The following is a 24,439-nucleotide window of genomic DNA, read 5'->3' as shown; positions in this document are numbered from 1 at the left end:
AGAAGGACAGTTTCCCTCAAAATACAAGAAATAACTGGTCTTTGCAGTTCATTTTTCTTTCTTACACATTTGCTCCTTTGTAACAGTCATTATTCCCGTATACCATTCACTCTTTCTTCATTACATGATAATATATACTAACACGACGCAATATCTGTATACGATAGTAGCTTGTAATGCGTTTATTTAAAATATTGATGGAGGAAAATTATGTGTAACTTGCATGTCATTTCGATATATTGCAAGGATACCAACAGCGAGGATTTTCCCCTCCAGAGTCTCTGGATTTATTGGTCTTCCAGAACATTCAAGAAGCTTCCAAAGTCCTTGAACTCCCATGATGACATATGTGGCGTCCTTATAGATTCACCTACAAATAAAGCAATAGATTAAAAGATTTGCAATTCACTGCTGTTTTACAGAAATATTACTGGACATAGCTATGTGTACGTCTTCCCCTTGTACGATGCTGACCATTCAGAAACAGGCAGCAACAGTGAAAGGAAAGAAGACCACCCACAACCATAGCTTAAAACAGATTTCTCAGTGTGTGAGATGTGTAATGACAGACTGCCCTGATGTACTCCAGTGTGGGGGAAGAGGCTGTGCAGCTGAGTTTAGCTGTGTCACAGTACAAACCCTTCTGTCAGCTCTACTACTCTTAAATACCTGTGACTGCTGCTGTACTGCTGCTACCCACACGGTCTGTCCAGAGGCAAGAGATCAGTGTCAGTATCACACTTGTGTCTATTGCGCTCACAGAAACTAGTAATCGTTCTGCACAGAGATCAGAGAAGGGTGTCATTATATCTCACAAAGGAGTGGCCCAGAACAGACAGGTAACTTCTGTGCAAGGTGTAATGAGTAATAACAGTCCTGGCCTTTCGGTGCAGACACAGTATGAGAAGCAGGGGTGGGGAGAATTGGTGCAGACACAGAATGGGAAATGAGGAGGAACTGTGAGGAGACAGTATGTCAGTACGGGGAATGAGGAGGACCTGCAAAGAGACAGTATGTGGGAGCGATGGGGGACCTGTGAAGAGACAGTAAGGCAGTTTATAGAGTGGGGGGGGGGGATCTGTGAGGAGATAGTATGGGAGTGTGGAATATTTGAGGGAACAATATGAGGAGTGGGAGGGAATATGTGTGCAAACTGGATGGGGATGTAAGAGGAGACTTTATAGAGGGCAAGGGGGAGGAAATGTGAGGAGACTACTGAGGGAAATAATGTGAAGAGACATAGGGGAAGAAAAGTGTGAAAGGGCACAGAATAGACTGGGTAGTGTGGGGGCAGTATGATGACAGGGGCACAGTATAGAGACTGGACACTATAGAGGGGACAGTTTGAGAGGACAGTGTGAAGAGGGGGCCCAGTATGGAAAGAAGAGGGACAGTGTGGTGTGTAGGGATCACAGTGAGGAGAAATTATTTATTCTGGGGCATAGTGCAGATATTTTTATTCAGAAACATAATCACTCTGCTATCTTATCTACTGATGGTGGCTCTGGTGACATTCTTGTGGTGTTATTGATTCTAATCCTGTACACATGTAACAATCAATAACTTGTAAGTTTACATGGTCATGTTAATAAAGTATTAGGATGTTTGACAAGTTAAGGGTTACTACATTTATATTAGAAGCATTAAGGCTACGTTCACATTAGCGTTGCGCCGCTGTTGCGTCGGCGACGCAGCGGCGACGCGCCCCTATGTTTAACATAGGGGACGCGTGCGTTTTTTGGGTGGCGTTTTTCGCCACGTGCGTCGTTTCCGACGCTAGCGTCGGACGCAAGAAAACGCAACAAGTTGCATTTTCTGTGCGTCCTATTTTCGTCAAAAACGACGCACGCGTCGCAAAACGCGCGCGTTTTTGCGCACGTTTGCGCGCGTTTTAACATGCGTCGCGCGTTGCGTCGCCGACGCAGGGCGGCGCAACGCTAATGTGAACGTAGCCTAACCCCTTCGCTCCAAAGCCTGTTTTCACCTTCCTGACCAGGCCAATTTTTACAATTCTGACCACTGTCACTTCCTGAAGTCATAACTGGAACGCTTCAATGGATCCCACTGATTCGGTGACTCTTTTCTCGTGACATATGGTACTTTATGATAGCGATAAAATTTATTTGATATGAATTGCTTTTATTTGTGAAAAAAGTGGAAATTTGGTGAAAATTTTAAAAATGTTGAAATCCTCAAACTTTTAATTTTTATAGCCCTTAAGGGTATGTGCACACGTAGATTGAATCTACGGATTTTTTCCCCACCTGCTTTTGAAAATCCGCAGGTAAAACGCACTGCGGATTACCTGCAGAATTACCTCGGTTTTTGTGCGGGTTCCACCTGCGGTTTTACACCTGCAGATTCCTAGAGAGGAGCAGGTGTAAACCGCTGCGGAATCCGCACAAAGAATTGACATGCTGCGGAATAAACAATGCATCGTTTCCGCGTGTTTTTTTCCGCAGCATGGGCACAGCGGATTTTGTTTTCCATAGGTTTACATAGTACTGTACAACGCATGGAAAGCTGCTGCGGATCCGCAGTAAAATCCGCAACGTGTGCACATAGCCTAAATCAGAGAGTCATATCGCACAAAATAGTTATTCAATAACATTACCCACATGTCTACTTTTCATCAGCACAATTTTTGAAACTTTTTTTGTTAGGAAGTTATAAGTGGTAAAAGATGACCAGCGATTTCTCATTTTTACAACAATATTTGCAAAACCATTATTTTTTTTTTGGTGACCACATCATATTTGAAGAGACTGAGGGGCATATATGACAGAAAATACCCAGAAGTGACACCATTCTAAAAACTGCACCCCTCAGGGTACTCAAAACCACATTCATGAAGTTTATTAACCCTTCAGGTGCTTCACAGGAATTTTTGGAATGTTGAAGGAGAAATTAAACATTTACCGTATTTTTCGGACTATAAAGGTACCGTCACACTCAGCAACTTTCCAACAATCACGACCAGCGATACGACCTGGCCGTGATCGTTGGAAAGTCCTTGTGTGGTCGCTGGGGAGCGGTCACACAGACAGCTCTCCAGCGACCAACGATGCCGAAGTCCCCGGGTAACCAGGGTAAACATCGGGTTACTAAGCGCAGGGCCGCGCTTAGTAACCCGATGTTTACCATGGTTACCATTGTAAAGGTAAAAAAAAAAAAAGGAAGCGGACACTGGGGACGTGACAGGCACCGGAATGTGAGTATGTGTTGTTTTTTTTTTTTACATTTACAATGGTAACCAGGGTAAACATTGGGTTACTAAGCGCAGCCCTGCGCTTAGTAACCCGATATTTACCCTGGTTACCAACGAACACATCGCTGGATCGGCGTCACACATGCCGATTCAGCGATGTCAGCGACGGATCCAGCGACGGAATAAAGTTCTGGCCTTCTAGCTCCGACCAGCGATGTCACAGCAGGATCCTGATCGCTGCTGCGTGTCAAACACAACGATATCGCTATCCAGGACGCTGCAACGTCACGTATCGCTATCGTTGTAATGTTGTTTAGTGTGAAGGTACCTTAACCCCTCTGTGACCTTAGACGTACTATCCCGTCGAGGTGCCCTGGGCTTATCTGACCCTGGACGGGATAGTACGTCATAGCCGATCGGCCGCGCTCACGGGGGGAGCGCGGCCGATCGCGGCCGGGTGTCAGCTGCTTATCGCAGCTGACATCCGGCACTATGTGCCAGGAGCGGTCACGGACCGCCCCCGGCACATTAACCCCTGGCACACCGCGATCAAAGATGATCGCGATGTGCCGGCGGTGCAGGGAAGCACCGCGCAGGGAGGGGGCTCCCTGCGGGCTTCCCTGAGACCCCCGGAGCAACGCGATGTGATCGCGTTGCTGCGAGGGTCTCACCTCCCTCCCTGCTCCCTCCAGCCCCGGATCCAAGATGGCCGCGGATCCGGGTCCTGCAGGGAGGGAGGTGGCTTCACAGAGCCTGCTCAGAGCAGGCACTGTGAAGCCTGCAGCGCTGCATGTCAGATCAGTGATCTGACAGAGTGCTGTGCAAACTGTCAGATGACTGATCTGTGATGTCCCCCCTGGGACAAAGTAAAAAAAAAATTTTCCAAATGTGTAAAAAAAATTAAAAAAAATATTCCAAAATAATGAAAAAAAAAATAAAAATATTATTCCCATAAATACATTTCTTCATCTAAATAAAAAAAAAAAAACAATAAAAGTACACATATTTAGTATCGCCGCGTCCGTAACGACCCGAACTATAAAACTGTCCCACTAGTTAACCCCTTCAGTAAACACCGTAAGGAAAAAAAAAAAAAAAAACGAGGCAAAAAACAACGCTTTATTATCATACCGCCGAACAAAAAGTGGAATAACACGCGATCAAAAGGACAGATATAAATAACCATGGTACCGCTGAAAGCGTCATATTGTCCCGCAAAAAAAAAGAGCCGCCATACAGCATCATCAGCAAAAAAATAAAAAAGTTATAGTCCTGAGAATAAAGCGATGCAAAAATAATTATTTTTTCTGTAAAATAGTTTTTATCGTATAAAAGCGCCAAACCATAAAAAAATGATATAAATGAGGTATCGCTGTAATCGTACTGACCCGAAGAATAAAACTGATTTATCAATTTTACCAAACGCGGAACGGTATAAACGCCTCCCCCAATAGAAATTCATGAATAGCTGGCTTTTGGTCATTCTTCCTCACAAAAATCGGAATAAAAAGCGATCAAAAAATGTCACGTGCCCAAAAATGTTCTCAATAAAAACGTCAACTCGTCCCGCAAAAAACAAGACCTCACATGACTCTGTGGACCAAAATATGGAAAAATTATAGCTCTCAAAATGTGGTATTGCAAAAAATATTTTTTGCAATAAAAAGGGTCTTTCAGTGTGTGACGGCTGCCAATCATAAAAATCCGCTAAAAAACTCGCTATAAAAGTAAATCAAACCCCCCTTCATCACCCCCTTAGTTAGGGAAAAATAAAAAAAAAATGTATTTATTTCCATTTTCCCATTAGGGCTAGGGCTAGGGTTAGGGTTAGGGCTAGGGTTAGGGCTAGGGTTGGGGCTAGGGTTGGGGCTAGGGTTGGGGCTAGGGTTGGGGCTAGGGTTGGGGCTAGGGTTGGGGCTAGGGTTGGGGCTAGGGTTGGGGCTAGGGTTGGGGCTACAGTTAGGGTTGGGGCTAAAGTTAGGGTTAGGGTTTAGATTACATTTACAGTTGGGAATAGGGTTGGGATTAGGGTTAGGGGTGTGTCAGGGTTAGAGGTGTGGTTAGGGTTACCGTTGGAATTAGGGTTAGGGGTGTGTTTAGATTAGGGTTTCAGTTATAATTGGGGGGTTTCCACTGTTTCGGCACATCAGGGGCTCTCCAAACACGACATGGCGTCCGATCTCAATTCCAGCCAATTCTGCGTTGAAAAAGTAAAACAGTGCTCCTTCCCTTCCGAGCTCTCCTGTGTGCCCAAACAGGGGTTTACCCCAACATATGGGGTATCAGCGTACTCAGGACAAATTGGACAACAACTTTTGTGGACCAATTTCTCCTGTTACCCTTGGGAAAATACAAAACTGGGGGCTAAAAAATAATTTTTGTGGGAAAACAAAAAGATTTTTTATTTTCACGGCTCTGCGTTATAAACTGTAGTGAAACACTTGGGGGTTCAAAGTTCTCACAACACATCTAGATAAGTTCATTGAGGGGTCTAGTTTCCAATATGGGGTCACTTGTGGGGGGTTTCTACTGTTTAGGTACATTAGGGGCTCTGCAAGCGCAATGTGACGCCTGCAGACCATTCCATCTAAGTCTGCATTCCAAATGGCGCTCCTTCCCTTCCGAACCCTCCCATGCGCCCAAACGGTGGTTCCCCCCCACATATGGGGTATCAGCGTACTCAGGACAAATTGGACAACAACTTTTGGGGTCCAATTTCTCCTGTTACCCTAGGGAAAATACAAAACTGGGGGCTAAAAAATAATTTTTGTGGGAAAAAAATTTTGTTTTATTTTTATGGCTCTGCATTATAAACTTCTGTGAAGCCCTTGGTGGGTCAAAGTGCTCACCACACCTCTAGATAAGTTCCTTAGGGGGTCTACTTTCCAAAATGGTGTCACTTGTGGGGGGGTTTCAATGTTTAGGCACATCAGTGGCTCTCCAAACGCAACATGGCGTCCCATCTCAATTCCTGTCAATTTTGCATTGAAAAGTCAAATAGCGCTCCTTCCCTTCCGAGCTCTCCCATGCGCCCAAACAGTGGTTTACTGCCACATATGGGGTATCAGCGTACTCAGGACAAATTGGACAACAACTTTTTGGGTCCAATTTCTCCTGTTACCCTTGGTAAAATAAAACAAATTGGAGCTGAAGTAAATTTTTTGTGTAAAAAAGTTAAATGGTCATTTTTATTTAAACATTCCAAAAATTCCTATTAAACACCTGAAGGGTTAATAAACTTCTTGAATGTGGTTTTGAGCACCTTTAGGGGTGCAGTTTTTAGAATGGTGTCACACTTGGGCATTTTCTATCATATAGACCCCTCAAAATGACTTCAAATGAGACGTGGTCCCTAAAAAAAAATGGTGTTGTAAAAATGAGAAATTGCTGGTCAACTTTTAACCCTTATAACTCCCTAACAAAAAAAAAAAATTGGTTCCAAAATTATGCTGATGTAAAGGAGACATGTGGGAAATGTTACTTATTAAGTATTTTGTGTGACATATCTCTGTGATTTAATTGCATAAAAATTCAAAGTTTGAAAATTGCGAAATTTTCAAAATTTTCGCCAAATTTCCGTTTTTTTCACAAATAAACGCAGGTACTATCAAAGAAATTTTACCACTATCATGAAGTACAATATGTCACGAGAAAACAATGTCAGAATCACCGGGATCCGTTGAAGCGTTTCGGAGTTATAACCTCATAAAGGGACAGTGGTCAGAATTGTAAAAATTGGCCTGGTCATTGACGTGCAAACCACCCTTGGGGGTAAAGGGGTTAAGACTGACTTTTTCCCCAAAATTTTTTTTGGGGAAAATAGGGGTGCCTCTTACAGTCGGCATATACTTACAAGTTGTGTGGCGGCAGTAGAAGTCTGGCGATTCTGCAGCGGTCCCGGTCTGACGCTGAAAGGCGATGAGCACACTCCCTTCTCAGGCTGGTGTGTCTCAGGTCCTGCTCTCTGCAGGCACTTCGAAGCCACCTTCCCTGAAGGCACACGTGGCCATCTTGAAGCTGGGGGTCTCCATGGAGACCATCAGGACAACGCGATCGCATTGTGCTGTGCTGATGGAAGCACGCAGGGAACTCATTCCCTGTGAAATACTCCTCTAAGTCGCGGTCACTACTGACAGCAGCATCACTGGGGTTAAATGCCCGCTATCGGTGCTAGTGGGGTGTCAGCTTTCACACAGAACTGACACCAGCACCCGATCGACACAACAATCATTGTCAGGCCACTTGATCATGCCGCCGTACATGTACTGCTGTTTGTGGGAAGATAGCTCCTGCAGAGCAGTACATGGACGGCGCATGTCAGGAAGGGGTTAAAGGAGTTGGCCAACTTCATGATGAATCTGCAGATTCTATGTGCCTTTAGACTTCGGAATTCCCACAGTGAATGCACTGCACACTGTCAGGATTCTCTGTGGTCAGTACTGAGAGGAGGAGGTCATGCAACCTGAGTATACAGTGTGGCGAGGCAGCTGACGGTACACAGTGTGGCGAGGCAGCTGACGGTACACAGTGTGGCGAGGCAGCTGACGGTACACAGTGTGGCGAGGCAGCTGACGGTGTACAGTGTGGTGAGGCAGCTGACGGTGTACACTGTGGTGAGGCAGCTGACGGTGTACACTGTGGTGAGGCAGCTGACGGTGTACACTGTGGTGAGGCAGCTGACGGTGTACAGTGTGGCGAGGCAGCTGACGGTGTACAGTGTGGCGAGGCAGCTGACGGTGTACAGTGTGGCGAGGCAGCTGACGGTATACAGTGTGGTGAGGCAGCTGACGGTATACACTGTGGTGCTGGACACCCACCAGTGACACTCTGGCCCACTGTGAGTGCACACATGCAGTAATTACACAGCGCTGTACAGTCCCTGACTGTTGTGGCACCTCCCGTATAGTCATGTACAGACCTGCGCTTGTCATTGCACCTGATCGCTGAGTCCCAGTGTGTGCCCTGCACAGCCGGCTGTAAATTACCACAGCACCGCCCCGGAGCTGGAGGGCAGCAGTATGAGAAGACATGGCTGCCAGTCCCGGCTCACACGTACAGTACAGCATTACCTGCAGTCAGCAGCACAGACTACGCTCCGCGCATCCTCCCTCACTAGGTAAAAAGCACTGACAACACAGGAACTTCAACTTACAGCACACGATCAGCTGTTATTATTGACACTTCCTGTATGTCTAATGCTTATTGGTTAATTCAACACACGTGATTACCGGTGAGGAAGTGACTTCTGGGAATTGTAGTTTCACGCTTAGAAAACATTTCAGCTATTGCTCACTACAATACTGCAATATCCACAATTCAATCACCCGATGGACGATACCACTATAGTGACGGGGGGAGGAGCGCTCTCGCTGCATACAGAAAGTGCAGAGCAGATTCCTCCTTTTGTGATTTGGTTCCTGCGCTGAGTGTCTGCACTTCTCACAGCGCCGCCTGATGGTTGGGGGACTTACTGCTGTTCTTTGAACTACTAAATTGGCTGTACGTGTCCCAGTGTTGTGCAGACGAGACTGGCCCGGCACTGAGCGCAGAGGGCCACTAATGGCCGAGCAGGTCACAGTACTGAGTGGAGGCTTATCTACTGAACTGGAAGCTGCTGGTCTCCTCACACAGGTAACCTGTCATTTGGGTGAATGACATCCAGCTAAGATGGACACGTTGCATTCGGGTTTAAAGGAATTGTTTAGAATTTTATTAAAAAATGTTCACCGCCATCTAGTTGTGCGTCACACTCAGACATCACTGCTGGTCAGCGAGACCCCCGGGACCCCCGGAGCAGCAGGACAGTGACCAGGTGAGTATAAAAGATCGATGTACAGCATTCACCCTAATTTAGAGTCCTGGACAACCTCGTTACCGTTCCTGGTTCGTTACACCAATAAATATTCCATTTCCCTGTGAATATTCTTCGCTGTGTCCGTTTTTCTCTAGGGCGATCCGCTGTGGAGCGCGAGACTTCTGCACACCAACCCTCAGGCGATAAAGACTGTTCACACCGAGTAAGTGATCGCTGGAGGAAACACTGCCGTCTGCTCTGTGCTCTCGGTATAATCATCCTTCATCCCCGAGTACTAAATGTCTACGGGGGGTTCCAAGATTCAGGGAAATTTCTGAAAATCCCTTCACGGTGTACCGACGGTTTTATTTTACTTTCTGCCATATTGTCATATTAGAAGGATTGTGGCAGGGAAGGCAAAGGACGGCAGCTTGTCTTTAAGGATTCTTTTATTGAGAGCTTACAAAAAATAGGGACATGTGGCTTTAAGCTGTGAAAGTCTGCAGATGAAGCTGGAGCAATGCTCTTTCTTGTTTTTAGAACTGAGTAAAAGAATCCTGGAAGGCATCCTGATGTCCTTTGCCCTCATTATGGAGCGCTGCGTGGACAGACAGTTACATTCTGTCTTGCGGGATCCATTGCCAAAAAGACTTTATTTTATCAAAATCAGAAGTTGTGATCAGTGAGGGTTCAGGAGCTGACACCCCCTCTGATATCTAAAATGAAGGGTCAGAAGTGTGCACAGCCATCATCTTTGCTCCTAGCTATGATCTTCACTCCTCCTGTGCACTCACAGAAAGCCTGCGAGTCCATACGTTTCTAACCCCGCGTCTCCGAGAAGAGCAGAGCCGATTACAATGAAGTGACAACGACACTGTGATGTAGCTGACGTAGGAAGGAAAAATCTCTAATATATTCTTACCGTCTTCAAAAAGACAGTTGTGAGTAGTCCTTACATAGTAACAAGTCCATTGACATTTTAAGTAAACTGACTATGGCAACCCTCCTGGCATGGTGCAAAGCCACAAGGATAGATATTAGGATCTTAAAGGGAACCTGTCACCTGAATTTGGCGGGACAGATTTTGGGTCATATGGGCGGAGTTTTCAGGTGTTTGATTCACCCTTTCCTTACCCGCTGGCTGCATGCTGGCCGCAATATTGGATTGAAGTTCATTCTCTGTCCTCCGTAGTACACGCATGCGCAAGGCAAGATTGGTTTTCCCACATACAAAGTTCATTTTAATCAATAGATCTTGGAATAATTATAAGTTCCACAATAGGAAATTATTACATAAAATGTCCCTGTGCTAAGACCGCAGCATGTCAATTTATCTTGCGGAGACGCAGGTGGTGTATCGGCAATGTGGAAGACGGGGTGGTGTATTGGCAGTGTGGAAGACGGGGTGGTGTATTGGCAGTGTGGAAGACGGGGTGGTGTATCGGCAGTGTGGAAGATGGGGTGGTGTATCGGCAGTGTGGAAGACAGGGTAGCACATCGGCAGTCTGGAAGACAGGGTGGTTTATTGGCAGTGTGTAAGACGGGTTAGTACATCGGCAATTTGTAAGACGGGGTGGTATATCGGCAGTCTTTAAGATGGGGTGGTATATCGGCTGTCGGGAAGACGGGGTGGTGTATCGGCAGTCTGGAAGACGGGGTGGTGTATCGGCAGTCTGGAAGACGGGGTGGTGTATCGGCAGTCTGGAAGACGGGGTGGTGTATCGGCAGTCTGGAAGACGGGGTGGTGTATCGGCAGTCTGGAAGACGGGGTGGTGTATCGGCAGTCTGGAAGACGGGGTGGTGTATCGGCAGTCTGGAAGACGGGGTGGTGTATCGGCAGTCTGGAAGACGGGGTGGTGTATCGGCAGTCTGGAAGACGGGGTGGTGTATCGGCAGTCTGGAAGACGGGGTGGTGTATCGGCAGTCTGGAAGACGGGGTGGTGTATCGGCAGTCTGGAAGACGGGGTGGTGTATCGGCAGTCTGGAAGACGGGGTGGTGTATCGGCAGTCTGGAAGATGGGTGGTGTATCAGCAGTCTGGAAGACGGGGTGGTATATTCGCAATGTGTCTTTTGTTTGTTGCCATAATTGGGAACAATAGGATGACGCTGTTTAGTGATTTGTTTTTTGGGTTTTTCTTAAAGGGAACCTGTCACCCCGTTTTTTGAGATTGAGCTATAAATACTGTTAAATAGGGCCTGCGCTGTGCGTTACTATAGTGTATGTAGTGTACCCTGATTCCCCATGTATGCTGAGAAATACATTACCAAAGTCGCCGTTTTCGCCTGTCAATCAGGCTGGTCTGGTCAGGTGGGCGTGTTCACAGCGCTCTTTTCTTCCCCAGCTTTCCGTTGGTGGCGTAGTGGTGTGCGCATGTCCAGAGTTCCGACTTCCCTGCGCCCACGTGAAGACACAGCACGCGATCTGCGCTGTAATCCCTTGCATCGGTGGGGGCGGCCATCTTCCTGGGGCCGCGCGTGCGCAGATGGAGTGCTCTGCTGCACGGGGCTTCAGGAAAATGGCCGCGGGATGCCGCGCGTGCGCATTAGAGATCGCGGCGGCTATTTTCCCAAAGCCGAGTTTGCATCTCGGCTTTGGGAAAATGGCCGCCGCGATCTCTAATGCGCACGCGCGGCATCCCGCAGCCATTTTCCTGAAGCCCCGTGCAGCAGAGCACTCCATCTGCGCACGCGCGGCCCCAGGAAGATGGCCGCCCCCACCGATGCAAGGGATTACAGCGCAGATCGCGCGCTGTGTCTTCACGTGGGCGCAGGGAAGTCGGAACTCTGGACATGCGCACACCACTACGCCACCAACGGAAAGCTGGGGAAGAAAAGAGCGCTGTGAACACGCCCACCTGACCAGACCAGCCTGATTGACAGGCGAAAACGGCGACTTTGGTAATGTATTTCTCAGCATACATGGGGAATCAGGGTACACTACATACACTATAGTAACGCACAGCGCAGGCCCTATTTAACAGTATTTATAGCTCAATCTCAAAAAACGGGGTGACAGGTTCCCTTTAAGGTCGTGAATGTGAATTGTAATTAGCAAAAAATCTTCTCTTAATATTTACTGTCTCATCTTCATATTTCTTTTTGTCCAGCTTTCTGAAAAGCGGCGCGGATGTACTGAGCACAGCATCCTATCAGGCCAGTATAGAAGGCTTTGCACAGCATCTCGGGCTGAACTTTGATGAAGCAGCAAACCTTTTTACAGTCGCAGTGCGTCTGGCAAAAGAGGCTGCAGAAGATTTCACAATGCAGTCCTCAGGTATGGCTTATGTTACCATGTCCATGGTTAGTAAGAAGCAGATATCACTATGAAGAATAGGAACCAACGTGATCTTCTCCGTCCAGTGTAGCAATATAATTTCTCTTGTTTTTCTATTACATGCACATTTGATATGTAATATTCTTGAAACAGTTTAATATACATGTTAAATGAATAAGAAGTTCAGTCACCTAAAGGTTATCTGTCAGCAGGTTTTTGCAAATTAATCTGAGATCAGCATAATATAGGGCAAGAGACCCTGATTCCAAGAATGTGTCACTTATTAGGCTGTTTGATGTAGTTTTAATACAATCAGTGTTTCTCTATCGCCTCTCATTGGGGGACACAGGAACCATGGGTATATGCTGCTGACACTATGCACAAAAAAGTTAGCTCCTCCTCTGCAATGTACATCCCACCGGCTGGCATTATGCACTTCTTCAGTTTAGCTTAGTGTCAGTAGGAGGTGGACACAGGTCTTTCATTAGACCCTTATCTACCTCAATGTGCGTCGTTTTCTTTCAGGTTTTCCGGAGGGATTCAAGGTGAACAGTCACACCTGTAATCCCACAATATGGACTATGAGTACGGCGTGTACTGCCACCCCGTATCCTCATAGATCCCTCAGCAGGACCATGACCCTAGCATACAAGCGTGCTCAGAAGTCCCGTCCTAGCTCCATCCCCCACCCACTCGCCCACCAGAGCCTGTTGGTTGGAGGAGACGAGGACGTCCATCACAGCTCCCTGGACGTCTCATTCCTCTTCAGGTTAGTAACGGCGTGGGATGTTTGAGGTGAGTATTTTCCCCCATCCCATCCCATATTACTCACAGATGTGGGGGCCTTTTTCAGCAGAGAGCGCAGGCCATGTGCCCACTGGGTACCACACGCACAGTGCCGGAGACAGCGCTAAAGTTTAGCGCTGTCCCCGGCATCGTGCTGAAGCCCCATTCATATCTTCCCTGCAGCAGCGTTTTCTGTAGAGAAGATATGAATATTAGTGTGTAAAATCAATATCCAGGTCCCCACCCTGTGGGTCCCCCCCCGCTGTGATTAAAATACTCACCTAGCTTCCGGATCCCTCGCACCGTCCTGTCCTGGCCGCACCTTGTACTGTATGAGCGGTCACGTGGGGCCGCTCATTTACAGTAATGAATATGCGGCTCCACCCCTTTGGGGACCTGGATATTGATTTTACACACTAATATTCATATCTTCTCTACAGCAAACGCTGCTGCAGGGAAGATATGAATGGCGCTTCAGCACCAGTGGGGGGGACAGCGCTTAATGTAGCACTGTCTCCTGCACTGCACACGGACAACGTCCGTGTGCGGTACGTGTTTTACACGGACCCATTGACTTTAATGGGTCCGTGTAATACGTGCGCTCCCACGAACACTGACATGTCTCCGTGTTTGGCACACGGAGACACGGTCCGCAAAAAATCAATGACATCTGAAAAGATGCATTGATTTTAATGTGTCTACGTGTGTCAGTGGCTCCGGTACGTGAGGAATTTGTCACCTCACGTACCGGAGCCACTGACGTGTGAAACCGGCCTAAGGGAGGCCGCTCTCGTCCTCCTACTTCTTCCTCTACTTCTTCTGCCTTTGTCAAATATTTTGCATGTTCGTCTTGTAACTGCAGACTTCCCTCAGGTCAGGCCTGCAGCAACCCGATTGTTCCCACCACCCAGGATCCTCCGTCCGCTCCCCTTGAGAGTGATACCCCCACCCCAGGCTGGGCTTCCTCTCTGTCACAATCGGTAGCGGATCTAACTCGGGTGTCTCAACCTCTGGTGTCCGTGCTTGATCGATTTTCCCTGCAGGCTCCCGCAGTAGCCAGCGGGTCGCAGGAGCCTCCGTCTGAGCCCTCCATTCTAAGCCGCAAAAGGTTCAGACAGGAACGCCGGTCTGAGTCCTCTTCTCGTTCCATCTCGCCCCACGGTCCTCCTTTGTGATCGGCTTCCTCCCGGTCCTCCTCCCCTGAGTCAGGCGAGGCGTTCTCTGATGCGCCCTCGGAGCATATTTCGGAGCTGGATTTTAACCAAATCGCTACCATGAGGGATATGGTTCAGAATCTCATTGGAGTGATAAATCAGACCTGTGGCATCAAAGATACCTTTACGGAACCCGCAGATCAGGCGGTTTCGTTTATACTGGCTAAACCACCTTCCAAGTTTTTTGCTCCTCACCCTGAAATTGAGGAGATCATGACCAGAGAAAGAGAGAATCCGACCAGACGTTTTCAGAAGGGAAAGCATCTTGGCGCCAATCTTACCGCCAATTGGACTGATTCTCCCTCGGTGGATCCTCCAGTTTCCAGACTGTCCACCAACACGGTCCTTCCACTACCCGAAGGAGCATCTCTGAAGGATTCTAACAATAGTCATAGAATCTTTTGCAAAGACAGCCTTTGAAGTGGCCGCAGCTACTCTGTGCCCGGCTTTTGCTTCCACTTGGGTTTCAATATCCATATCCAAATGGGCCAAACAACTCCGTCGGGGCATCCTGGACGGGACTCCAACCAGACAGCTGGCAGAGCTTGCTAACCAGATTTCTCACGCGGGTGAATACCTGGTCTCCGCCTCCCTGGATGCCGTGTCTTGTGCGGCTCAGGCGTCCAGCAATGCTGTTGCCATCCGCCGGACCGTTTGGCTCAAGGCCTGGCAGGCAGATTTGTCTTCTAAAAAGTCCCTTACCAGCCTGCCTTTTCAAGGTTCACGTCTCTTTGGTTCTAAGCTGGACCAAATCATTAAGAAAGCCACCGGGGGCACAAGTTCTCTTCTTCCCCAGTCTAAACCTCGTCGCCCTCCTCCTAGACGGCAATTTCGGTCCTTTCGGCCTTTCCGCCGCTTCGCGGCGTCAAACTCTTTTTCCCAGCAGCAACAGAGGCCACAGGCACGTCAAGAGAAGAAGATGGTTTCCTTTAGACCCACTCCTTCCTGGCGCTCTTGCTAGTCCCAGGGTAGATCCTTCAGGTCTAGGACTGGAAGATCCACCTTGGCATGACTGACGGCAAGACCCCAGCCCACTTTCCAGGCTGGGTGGCCATCTCCTCTTCTTCAGGGACGTCTGGATCTCCTCAGTAGAGGATGCATGGATCAGGGAAGTTGTATCCTCGGGATACAAAATAGAGTTCGTTTCACAACCCCAGTATCGTTTCTTCTAATCCCGACCTCCAAGAAACCCCGCTCTAGTTCTGGGTTTCTTCGCAGCCATCACTTCTCTCCTCAAAGCTGAAGTAATCGTTCCCATGACCCGTCCCAGAAAAAGAACGGTTCACAGGTTTCTATTCCAATATTTTTGTGGTACCGAAAAAAGACGGCAAGGTTCGTCCCATGCTGGATCTCAAATTGCTGAACAAGAGAGTTCGTCTGGGACACTTCAGGATGGAATCCCTTCGTTCACTAATTACATCCATGGAGGCTCAAGAATTTCTGTGTTCCATAGATATTCAGGACGCCTACCTCCATGTCCCGATATTCCCGGGACATCACTCATTCCTTCGCTTTGCGGTGCTCCAGGAACAATTTCAGTTTGTCGCCCTGCCGTTCGGTCTCGCAACCGCTCCCAGGGTTTTCACGAAGATCATGGCGGCGCTGATAGCCATCTTGAGGGTCAGGGGACTGGTACTTTTTCCATACCTCGACAACATCCTCATCAAGGCTCCGTCCTTTTCTCAGGCTCACGAGAGCCTGTCCATCGTCCTCGACACTCTAGCCCATTTCGGGTGGCTTGTCAACAAGAAGAAATCCTGTCTTGTTCCTTCCCAGTGCCTCGTTTTTTCTGGGCATGCTCTTTGACACTCGTCAGACCAAAATCTTCCTTCCTGAGGACAAGAGATCCATCCTTCGTCGGGACGTACGCTTGCTCCAGGGTCCTCGGCTTCCCTCCTTCCGATCGGCCATGAAGGTTCTGGAGAGGATGGTAGCAACATTGGAAGCGATTTCCTTCGCCCAATTTCACTCACGACCTCTTCAGTAGGCCATCCTGTCACAGTGCGACAGGTCTGTCTTGTCCCTGGATCTTCCGATCTGACTCTCTCCCAGGGTCAAACGGTCCCTCAACTGGTGGCTGATGTGGAGGTCCTTCCTTCCAGTTCACTGGCAGGTGGTGACAACGGACGTCAGCCTGCTCGGCTGGGGTGCGGTGTTTCGCCACCTGACTGTTCAGGGTCGTTGGTCGGCACAGGAGTCTTCTCTGCCAATCAACGTCCTCGAGATTCGGGCCATCTTTCTCTCCCTTCGTCACTGGGAAAGGATTCTCAGGGGTCTAGCTATCCGAATCCAGACGGACAATGCCACGGCGGTGGCATATGTCAACCATCGGGGGGGACTCGGAGCTCCTTGGCCGAGGAATCCAAGATCCCTCTCTGGGCAGAGGCAACGGTTCCGGTGATGTCCACGCCGGGGATATGCACCGCGGATAATTGGGCCAGACGTGGACCTCACGGCGTTTCGAATGAACAGGAAGGTTCCTCGATTCGTCTCCAGGTCTCGCGACCCTCTCGCAGTGGGCGTTGACGCTCTGGCCATTCCTTGGTCGCAGTTCGTGCTCCCCTATCTGTTCCCACCCCTTCCCTTGCTTCCAAAGCTGTTGAAAAGATCAAGGCGGAGAGGGTGCCGATCATTCTGATCGCCCCGGATTGGCCCAGGAGAGCTTGGTTTGCGGAGATTGTCAATCTTCTTGCGGACGCCCCCTGGCGCCTTCCAGACAGGCCGGATCTGCTGTCTCAGGGTCCGATCTGCCACCCAAATTCTCGGTTGCTCAGTTTAACGGCGTGGCTGTTGAGACCGCAGTTCTAAGAGCGTCCGGCCTTTCGGACCGGGTGATTCACACCATGATCCAGGCTAGGAAGCCTTCGTCTTCCAGAATCTACTATCGTACCTGGAAGGCTTACTTCCGTTGGTGCGAGTCCAACCGCGTTTCTCCTATGTCCTTTTCCCTGCCTTCCATTTTGGCCTTCCTTCAGGTGGGACTGGATTCGGGCCTTGCTCTTAGTTACCTAAAGGGCCAGGTTTCTGCGCTCTCTATCCTTTTTCAGAAGACGTTATCTTCTCGGCCACAGGTTAAGACCTTCCTTCAAGGAGTAGCCCATGCTGTCCCTCCGTACAGGGCCCCTGTGGATTCATGGGATTTAAATCTTGTGCTGGACGTTCTGAGTGGTTCCCCTTTTGAGCCTCTCAGGGAGGTTTCCCTGTCAGTTCTATCTTGGAAGGTGGCCATTCTTGTGGCCATCACTTCTATCCTCTGCGTTTCAGAGTTGGCGGCCCTTTCTTGCCGACCTCCTTTCTTGGTTATCCACCAGGACAAGGTGGTCCTCAGGCCTCCGCCTGCCTTCCTTCCTTCCTTCCTTCCTTCCTAAGGTGGTTTCCACCTTCCACCTCAACGAGGACATTGTTCTGCCTTCCTTTTGTCCAGCTCCGACTCATCCTCTGGAGCGATCGTTGAACAAGCTGGACCTCGTCAGGGCAGTGAGGATCTACCTGGCTAGAACGGCCGCTTTCCGGAAGACGGATTCTCTTTTCGTCATTCCTGATGGCACGTGTAGAGGCCTGCCGGCTTCCAAGGCGACTATTGCTCGCTCGATCAGAATGGCAATTTTGGAGGCTTACCGGGTCAAGAACAGAGTGCCCCCTCCTGGGATAAAGGCTCACTCTAACCGGGCAGTCGGCGCTTCCTGGGCGGTACACCACAGGGCTCTTGCCCTACAGCTTTGCAAAGCGGCAACCTGGTCTTCCATCCACACGTTCACCAAATTTTACAGGGTCCATACCTACGCTTCGGCGGACGCCAGCCTAGGCAGAAGGATCTTGCAGGCGGCAGTGGTGAGTCCTCTGACCTGATGGAAGCCTGTTTTTCCCACCCCAGGGACAAAAGTCTTACCTCTGGTACATCTACACAACAAAACAGGGATTTTATCAAAACTACAACAAGCAGCCCAGTAAGTGATTCATCGCTGGAATCAAAGACAGACGCTGAATATAACGACACCGATATTAAACACGAGGCTAAATAAGTGATACACAAATAAGCATGTCAATTAGTGCACTTTAATAGGCCTGTTTCTCTTATAGAAAAAAGGCAAATTCTAATTGCTGGATCTATAGGCCCATATGGAGCATTCCTCCACGACGGCTCGGAGTACACAGGAAGTTATGCACAAGACATGAGTATTGGGGTGAGTATTGCCGCTCCTCTGCCTCCTAGCCCAGACTTTGGGTGGAAAATCTATAGGGTTTTAGCAAATGGCAGTAAGATTGGCAAAGGTTGTAACAGGTCTGTTGCCATATTAGGCTGTGAAGGTATAGATGAATGACCTTGGGGAGACCAAAACATCCAACACCGCGGAGACACCATCACGTGTTTCTCAACAGCTGTCTGTGGATGGATACCATGCTTGGCATAGGTGGTTTTCCTTTATTGGATGTTTTCCTTTATTGGATGCTGCCCTTCCCGTGGTTGTTCCTTCCCAGGGAAAGGCCTGGCTATTCATTGCTTGCGTCGAGAAACACGTGATGATGTCTCCGCAGCTTACTTTACATGTTGCCATATTAGGGCAGCACGGTGGCTCAGTGGTTAGCACTGCAGCACTGGAGTCCTGGGTTCAAAGGACAACATCTGCAAGGAGTTTGTATGTTCTTCCCGTGTTTGCGTGGGTTTCCTCCGGGTTCTCCGGTTTCCTCCCACATTCCAAAGACATACTGATAGGGAATTTAGATTGTGAGCCCCAACGGGGACAGCGATGATAATCTTTGCAAACTGGAAAGCGCTGCGGAATATGTTATCGCTATGTAAAAATAAAGATTATTATTATATTACGGTAGGTGCACACACTGTGTTTTGAGGAGTTTTTGGAGCAGAAGCTAAGAGGAAACTCTTCAAATCCTTCTCAAAAATGCAAAACTCCTCAAAAACCTAGAGATTCTGCTCAGTTTCTTCCTTCAGTATTTAACTGAGGTCATTCTTCTCCTGCCTAAGCTTCTGCACAGGCACCACATTATGGCCCATGGTCGCCTCATCAGACGAGATGACTCAGATGAGACAACCCTAGGCTGCGATTCTGCATAGGTGCCGAATCATTGCTTGGGGTCATCGCAACAGAGGGAGCAGCACACGTGCAGATCGTTATGTCAGCTCCCGCTATGGCATCAGGGGGTTACTGTGTGAGTGCTGCCCCATCTGACAAGATGCCCCCGGGCAATGATTGTCCAGCTACAGAAGAGAGAAGCGTGACCTGTCCGTCAAAGGCTGACGGAGGACAAGGAAATAAGGAGACAGTCATGAGAGCCGGAAGACCCATATTCCTAAATGTTGGCCAAGGTTTGCCTCGATTGAATAATTTCTCCTGTGTCTTTTGGCGGCAGGAGCTAAAGGATTGGCATCGGATGCAGATGCAGTGTCTGGCAGCTGCCGGGATTGAGCTCTTTGCTTTCGAGACAATACCGAGTCAGAAGGAGGCAGAAGCCCTGGTGCAGCTTCTGAGAGAGTTCCCAAACAGTAAAGCTTGGCTTTCCTACTCTTGTCAGGTAAGTGATCGCTGGTTTCCATTATCCAGATGGTATTCACAGTTTCTGCTCTGCTATCTTACATAGCACCTACAGTCTGCCAAAGCATTTGCCGTTTTTATTATCCATCTAGAGCCCGACAACGACGAGCTTCGGAGACAGGTTTGATGAAGCAGTGAATATCGCGGCAGAATCGAACCAGATGGTGGCTATAGGGGTGAATTGCTGTTCACCTGCTTTTGTTAGTCCCCTCCTAACATCTGCCAACAGCAAGCGGGGGCGAAAGATTAATTGGATTGTTTATCCCAATAGTGGAGAGAAATGGGACCGCAACCTGGGGTACGTAACCAGAGTATGGTGGAGGTGTAATACCCAGTTTGTGTTTCCATCAGTATTTTTAGTTAGTATGTTAAAGAGTAACCATTGTTTAAATTATTTTCCCCATAAATCAATAGTACACATGAAGATAAAAAAAAGTAATATCTTGGCAGAGAAATCTTCTTTCTCCTTTTGGACTGATCATTTTCTCTAGTCACTGGTAAAATCTGTCTTCAATGAACACATATTTTCCCATTACTTAGCTTAGTTGGCGCTCATGAACATCTATGGAGAACCCTAAAGGTATGTGCACATGATAAGTATTGGCAGCAAGCATTTCTGCATGAAAACGTATTTCTTAGCAGGAAAAACACTGTGTAAAATATGTGGGTTTTTGTGATGCATATTTTCCCCCTACTAATTTGAATGGGTGAAACATGCTGAAAGAATTGACATGCTGCAGCCATGAAAGTGCACTGCATTTTTTTTTAAGCTGAAAAACTCAACTTGTGAACGGGCCCTAACTGTCGCTTCCGGAGAACTTTCAGCAGAAGGCATACGTTGGCTTCTAATAGAGTTTTAAGAGAACCCGCTGCCATCTTCTGTCTCAGTCTTTTGAGATTTGTCTTACCTGAATGCAGATTTTACCCATGAATTAAGAGTGAATATTCAATCCAGGAGAAGAAAGAAGCAAAAAATGTCTCCGTTATACTACACAGTTGCTTATTTTCATATACAGTATTTTCATGCCTACTATGGATTTATGTAATAAAAATTAAAACAACGAAGAGGCTTAGGCCACGTTCCCACGATTAGCTTTTGATGTTGCACATTTTCTGCACCATTTCTGTACCCAGAACATAAAACAGGTTATGTGCATTTTGGGGGGTAAAATACACAGCGGACAAAACTCTCCAAAAACTCATCATAGGAACGTAGCCTTATGAGTCAGGTGTGAGTAATAGGGGCAGAACTTTGGAGTCTATTATACTTTGATCTTGCCCCATTCACACTGCTGGCAGATCCCTTTAAGATATTTCTTTGGGTACATAAAGTCATTTTACATGTTCATCGATATTTTATATTTGCTTTTTCATATAGCTGGCAAGGTTCCAATACAGATAAGCCGCTCTCTGCGTATGCTCTAGAATGGGTTCAGTTGGGTGCAAGATGGATTGGTGAGTAGTTTGTTGCCCAGCTAGCGGCATAGTTGATCCTGGTCTGTAAAGTGGAAATGATTTATTTTATATGCTAAATATTATCTTACATTGCCCATAAGTGAGGGATGCATTTGTTCTTTTATGATAAATGAAAACTTAAACCCTCCACAACACCCGCCGTACACATAAGGCGCAAGTTGGAAGCGGGTCCATGGAACGGTCTCAAAACTCCCCCTGATATTGTTAACCTGTTAAAGGGACTCTGTCACCTGAATTTGGAGGGAACAATCTTCAGCCATAGGGGCGGGGTTTTCGGGTGTTTGATTCACCCTTTCCTTACCCGCTGGCTGCATGCTGGCTGCAATATTGGATTGAAGTTCATTCTCTGTCCTCCATAGTACACGCCTGCGCAAGGAAAGATTACCTTGTGCAGGCATGTACTATGGAGGACAGAGAATGAACTTCAATCCAATATTGCAGCCAGCATGCAGCCAGCGGGTAAGGAAAGGGTGAATCAAACACCCGAAAACCCCGCCTCCATGGCTGAAGATTGTTCCCTCCAAATTCAGGTGACAGAGTCCCTTTAAATGCCGCTGTCAAACTCTGACAGTGGCATTTAACACACACCAGCATGGAGGCAAGTGAATCCATGCGCCCATGATGTGATCGCGGGTCGACGGTGGGTTGCTATGATAGCAGGGGGTCTGTTGAAAACCTCAGTGCTTGTCATTACGGAGCTACCTTTAAAACCCAGGGGTTTCAAAGGAGACTGTGCATATAGCACAAGCGATCAGACAATCACAGCTTCAAGTCTCCTAGAGGGACTAAGGACAGCGAAAAGTAAAAAAAAAAAAAGTTTAAAAAAAATATATAAAAGAATATAAAAGTTCAAATCATCCCCCTTTTTCTCCATTACAAATAAAGGTAATAAAAATAATATGGGGTATCGCCGAATTCAGAAAATTCAGTCTATCAAAATATAAAAATAACTAACGGCGTCAATAAAAACATTTAAGAACGCCAAAATGGTCGCTCCAGTACTACAGAGCTGTTGTAAGAAGTGATCAAAGCATCATATCTATAGTAATATATGTAAGCGGTGCACCCCTGCACAAATCATAGAAATAGGGTGCAAAACCTGGCCCGTGAAATGACCATGAAAAAAGGGAAGAAAACAGACTGGGCCAATAACGGTATGCACACCCATGAATTATGTAAATATATCAAACAATTTTAATTTTTAATTACACCTCAAAACAGGACATATACAAGATAAAACCAATTAAAAAGGTCTGGATACAGGATATAGTATATGCATGCACAGATATACAGAGAATGAACAAAACCAAACATACAAAATGACAAGAAATATTATAATTTTCCAGTCTATAATGATGCGGTCACATAGTGATAATCCTAAATGCCAGAATTATATATCAAAAATAAACATGTTCATTAATGGCAGCAATAGTACTATCAATACATCTGTCCCTAATATCCCTGGTAGGGCTTAGGTATATTCAAGGCCCCAGCCAGGTGTGTGGCAAATATCCCACAGTTATACAAGAGAACAGGCAAAGCATGCTATGTCTAAAGAGCTTGCCGCCTCACCCCTCTATTTGTCTCTTGTCCTCACCAGGTGTAGTCATCCATGGTATACTTTCGTTGTGTATTGGTGTCATAGACACACTTTTGGGGCATCATACCAGGGTCTCAGTGTGTTCCTATTATGGAGCTTATGGCTCTTTAGACATGTTTATTTTTGATATATAATTCTGGCATTTAGGATTATCACTGTGACCGCATCATTATAGACTGTATATCTGTGCATGCATATACTATGTTCCAAGCGATCTGAGATATTACTCATGTGGACAAGTGACACTGTAGTTACATATTTTGTATCTACCTACTGACATTCTTTTCATGTGTCAGGCTAATTTTCGCCACACATGTTTAGGGGTGATGGCGTATGGTCCTGTATCCAGACCTTTTTAATTGGTTTTATCTTGTATATGTCCTGTTTTGAGGTGTAATTAAAAATTAAAATTGTTTGATATATTTACATAATTCATGGGTGTGCATACCGTTATTGGCCCAGTCTGTTTTCTTCCCTTTTTTCAAAGCATCATATCTGTCCCAAAATAGTATTGAGAAAACTTTGTTTCGCCCTGCAAAAAGAATAAGCCGTCACACAGCTCCATCAACTGAAAAATGAAAACGTTGATGGTCTTTCCCTATTAGTGAGTATTAGTAATGAGTGGACGTGCTCGGATAGTGTGTTGTCCGAGCATGTTCGGGTGTAATCCAAGCATCTGTGTGCTCGGATAATATATTGTGCAGTGGTCTCCACACGTGCGGGGATTGCCTAACAAACAGGCTATCCCCACGAGTTGTGGCTGTCTACACCGCAAAACATGCAGCCGCAGGGACTCGAACATAATATACGAGCACACCCAGAAGCTTGGATAACACCCGGGCATGCTCGGACAACACATTATCCGAGCACGTTCGCTCATCATTAGTGAGTATCTCATCTCTCCATTTTTAACTTAAATGGGGACTTTTCTGGTATAAAAGAGCTTGAAGTGTTGCAATTCTAAGTTGCGCAATAATTTTGCTGCAAACTTTGCACACTACAAGAGAGGGCAACCAACAAATTAATCATAATCTATGCAAACGTTTGTGGCATAAACTACATCAGAAATATACTCAGTACATTTGTATGCGGGGACACGGCAGCTAAAATACGCTCCAAATTAATATAGAGGCATGCACCTTTTTGATGAATTTGGCGCTCTTCATCTAGGCTGGTGTACAAAACGCCATTCTTGATTAATTAAGTCTATGTGTTTTGTAGTTCAGGGTTTAATTTACTAAAAAGGTTCAGTGTCATGTGACATGTACTTATTAGTTTATATTTATCTTGGCAGGAGGCTGCTGTCGGACTACCCCAACTGATATTTCCAGTGTACGAGATATTTTGCGGACAAATAATTTATGATGATATCTCCTATTGTATGTATAAATAAAGCACACTGGTGTAAACATTTATTGTGTTTTGGGGGGGTAATAATTGACAGATGCAAGAAAAGTGTATAGACCATCATTTAACAGTATTGGCTTCCTGCGCTCTGTTCATGTCATAGTTATTGGTATTGCATTCCAATGTG

At 47.0% G+C, this 24,439-nt stretch overlaps 2 protein-coding genes across 3 annotated transcripts in view; one reads left to right on the top strand and one right to left on the bottom strand.

Moving 5' to 3' along the window:
- The window catches only part of ERCC5 (ERCC excision repair 5, endonuclease), a 92,813-nt gene extending 84,411 nt beyond the window's left edge, over positions 1 to 8,402 (bottom strand). Inside the window, exons 1-2 of one of the 2 annotated variants that reach the window (XM_069757960.1) lie at positions 8,361 to 8,402; positions 252 to 370 (exon numbers count right to left, since the gene is read on the bottom strand). In XM_069757960.1, coding sequence (XP_069614061.1) covers positions 252 to 339 — 88 coding nt within the window. In that variant the 5' untranslated portion in view covers positions 340 to 370; positions 8,361 to 8,402. Of the gene's footprint in view, positions 1 to 251; positions 371 to 8,277 lie in introns of both variants that reach the window. The other variant, XM_069757959.1, reaches the window with a different exon arrangement.
- A 203-nt stretch (positions 8,403 to 8,605) lies between these two features.
- LOC138670544 (uncharacterized) lies at positions 8,606 to 24,320 on the top strand. The gene is made up of 8 exons (XM_069757962.1): positions 8,606 to 8,839; positions 9,158 to 9,225; positions 12,111 to 12,277; positions 18,358 to 18,461; positions 19,648 to 19,809; positions 19,922 to 20,127; positions 21,208 to 21,284; positions 24,200 to 24,320. Exons 1-8 carry the CDS (start codon positions 8,768 to 8,770, stop codon positions 24,268 to 24,270), a joined length of 927 nt encoding a protein of 308 aa, XP_069614063.1. The 5' UTR covers positions 8,606 to 8,767; the 3' UTR covers positions 24,271 to 24,320.
- Positions 24,321 to 24,439: the final 119 nt, after the last annotated feature.

Source organism: Ranitomeya imitator, chromosome 3, assembly GCF_032444005.1.
Source record: "Ranitomeya imitator isolate aRanImi1 chromosome 3, aRanImi1.pri, whole genome shotgun sequence".
Classification (NCBI taxonomy): domain Eukaryota; kingdom Metazoa; phylum Chordata; class Amphibia; order Anura; family Dendrobatidae; genus Ranitomeya; species Ranitomeya imitator.
Note: the sequence above shows the minus strand (reverse complement) of the source record. Positions and strands in the feature narration are given on the sequence as shown.

Bases quoted from the DNA above. Each gene is read 5' to 3' on its own strand.
- LOC138670544 (XM_069757962.1), top strand. From the start codon at position 8,768: ATGGCCGAGCAGGTCACAGTACTGAGTGGAGGCTTATCTACTGAACTG. The intron at 8,840-9,157 runs GTAACCTGTCAT...GTTTTTCTCTAG, and splicing joins CTGCTGGTCTCCTCACACAG to GGCGATCCGCTGTGGAGCGC. The intron at 12,278-18,357 runs GTATGGCTTATG...TTTCTCTTATAG, and splicing joins TTTCACAATGCAGTCCTCAG to AAAAAAGGCAAATTCTAATT.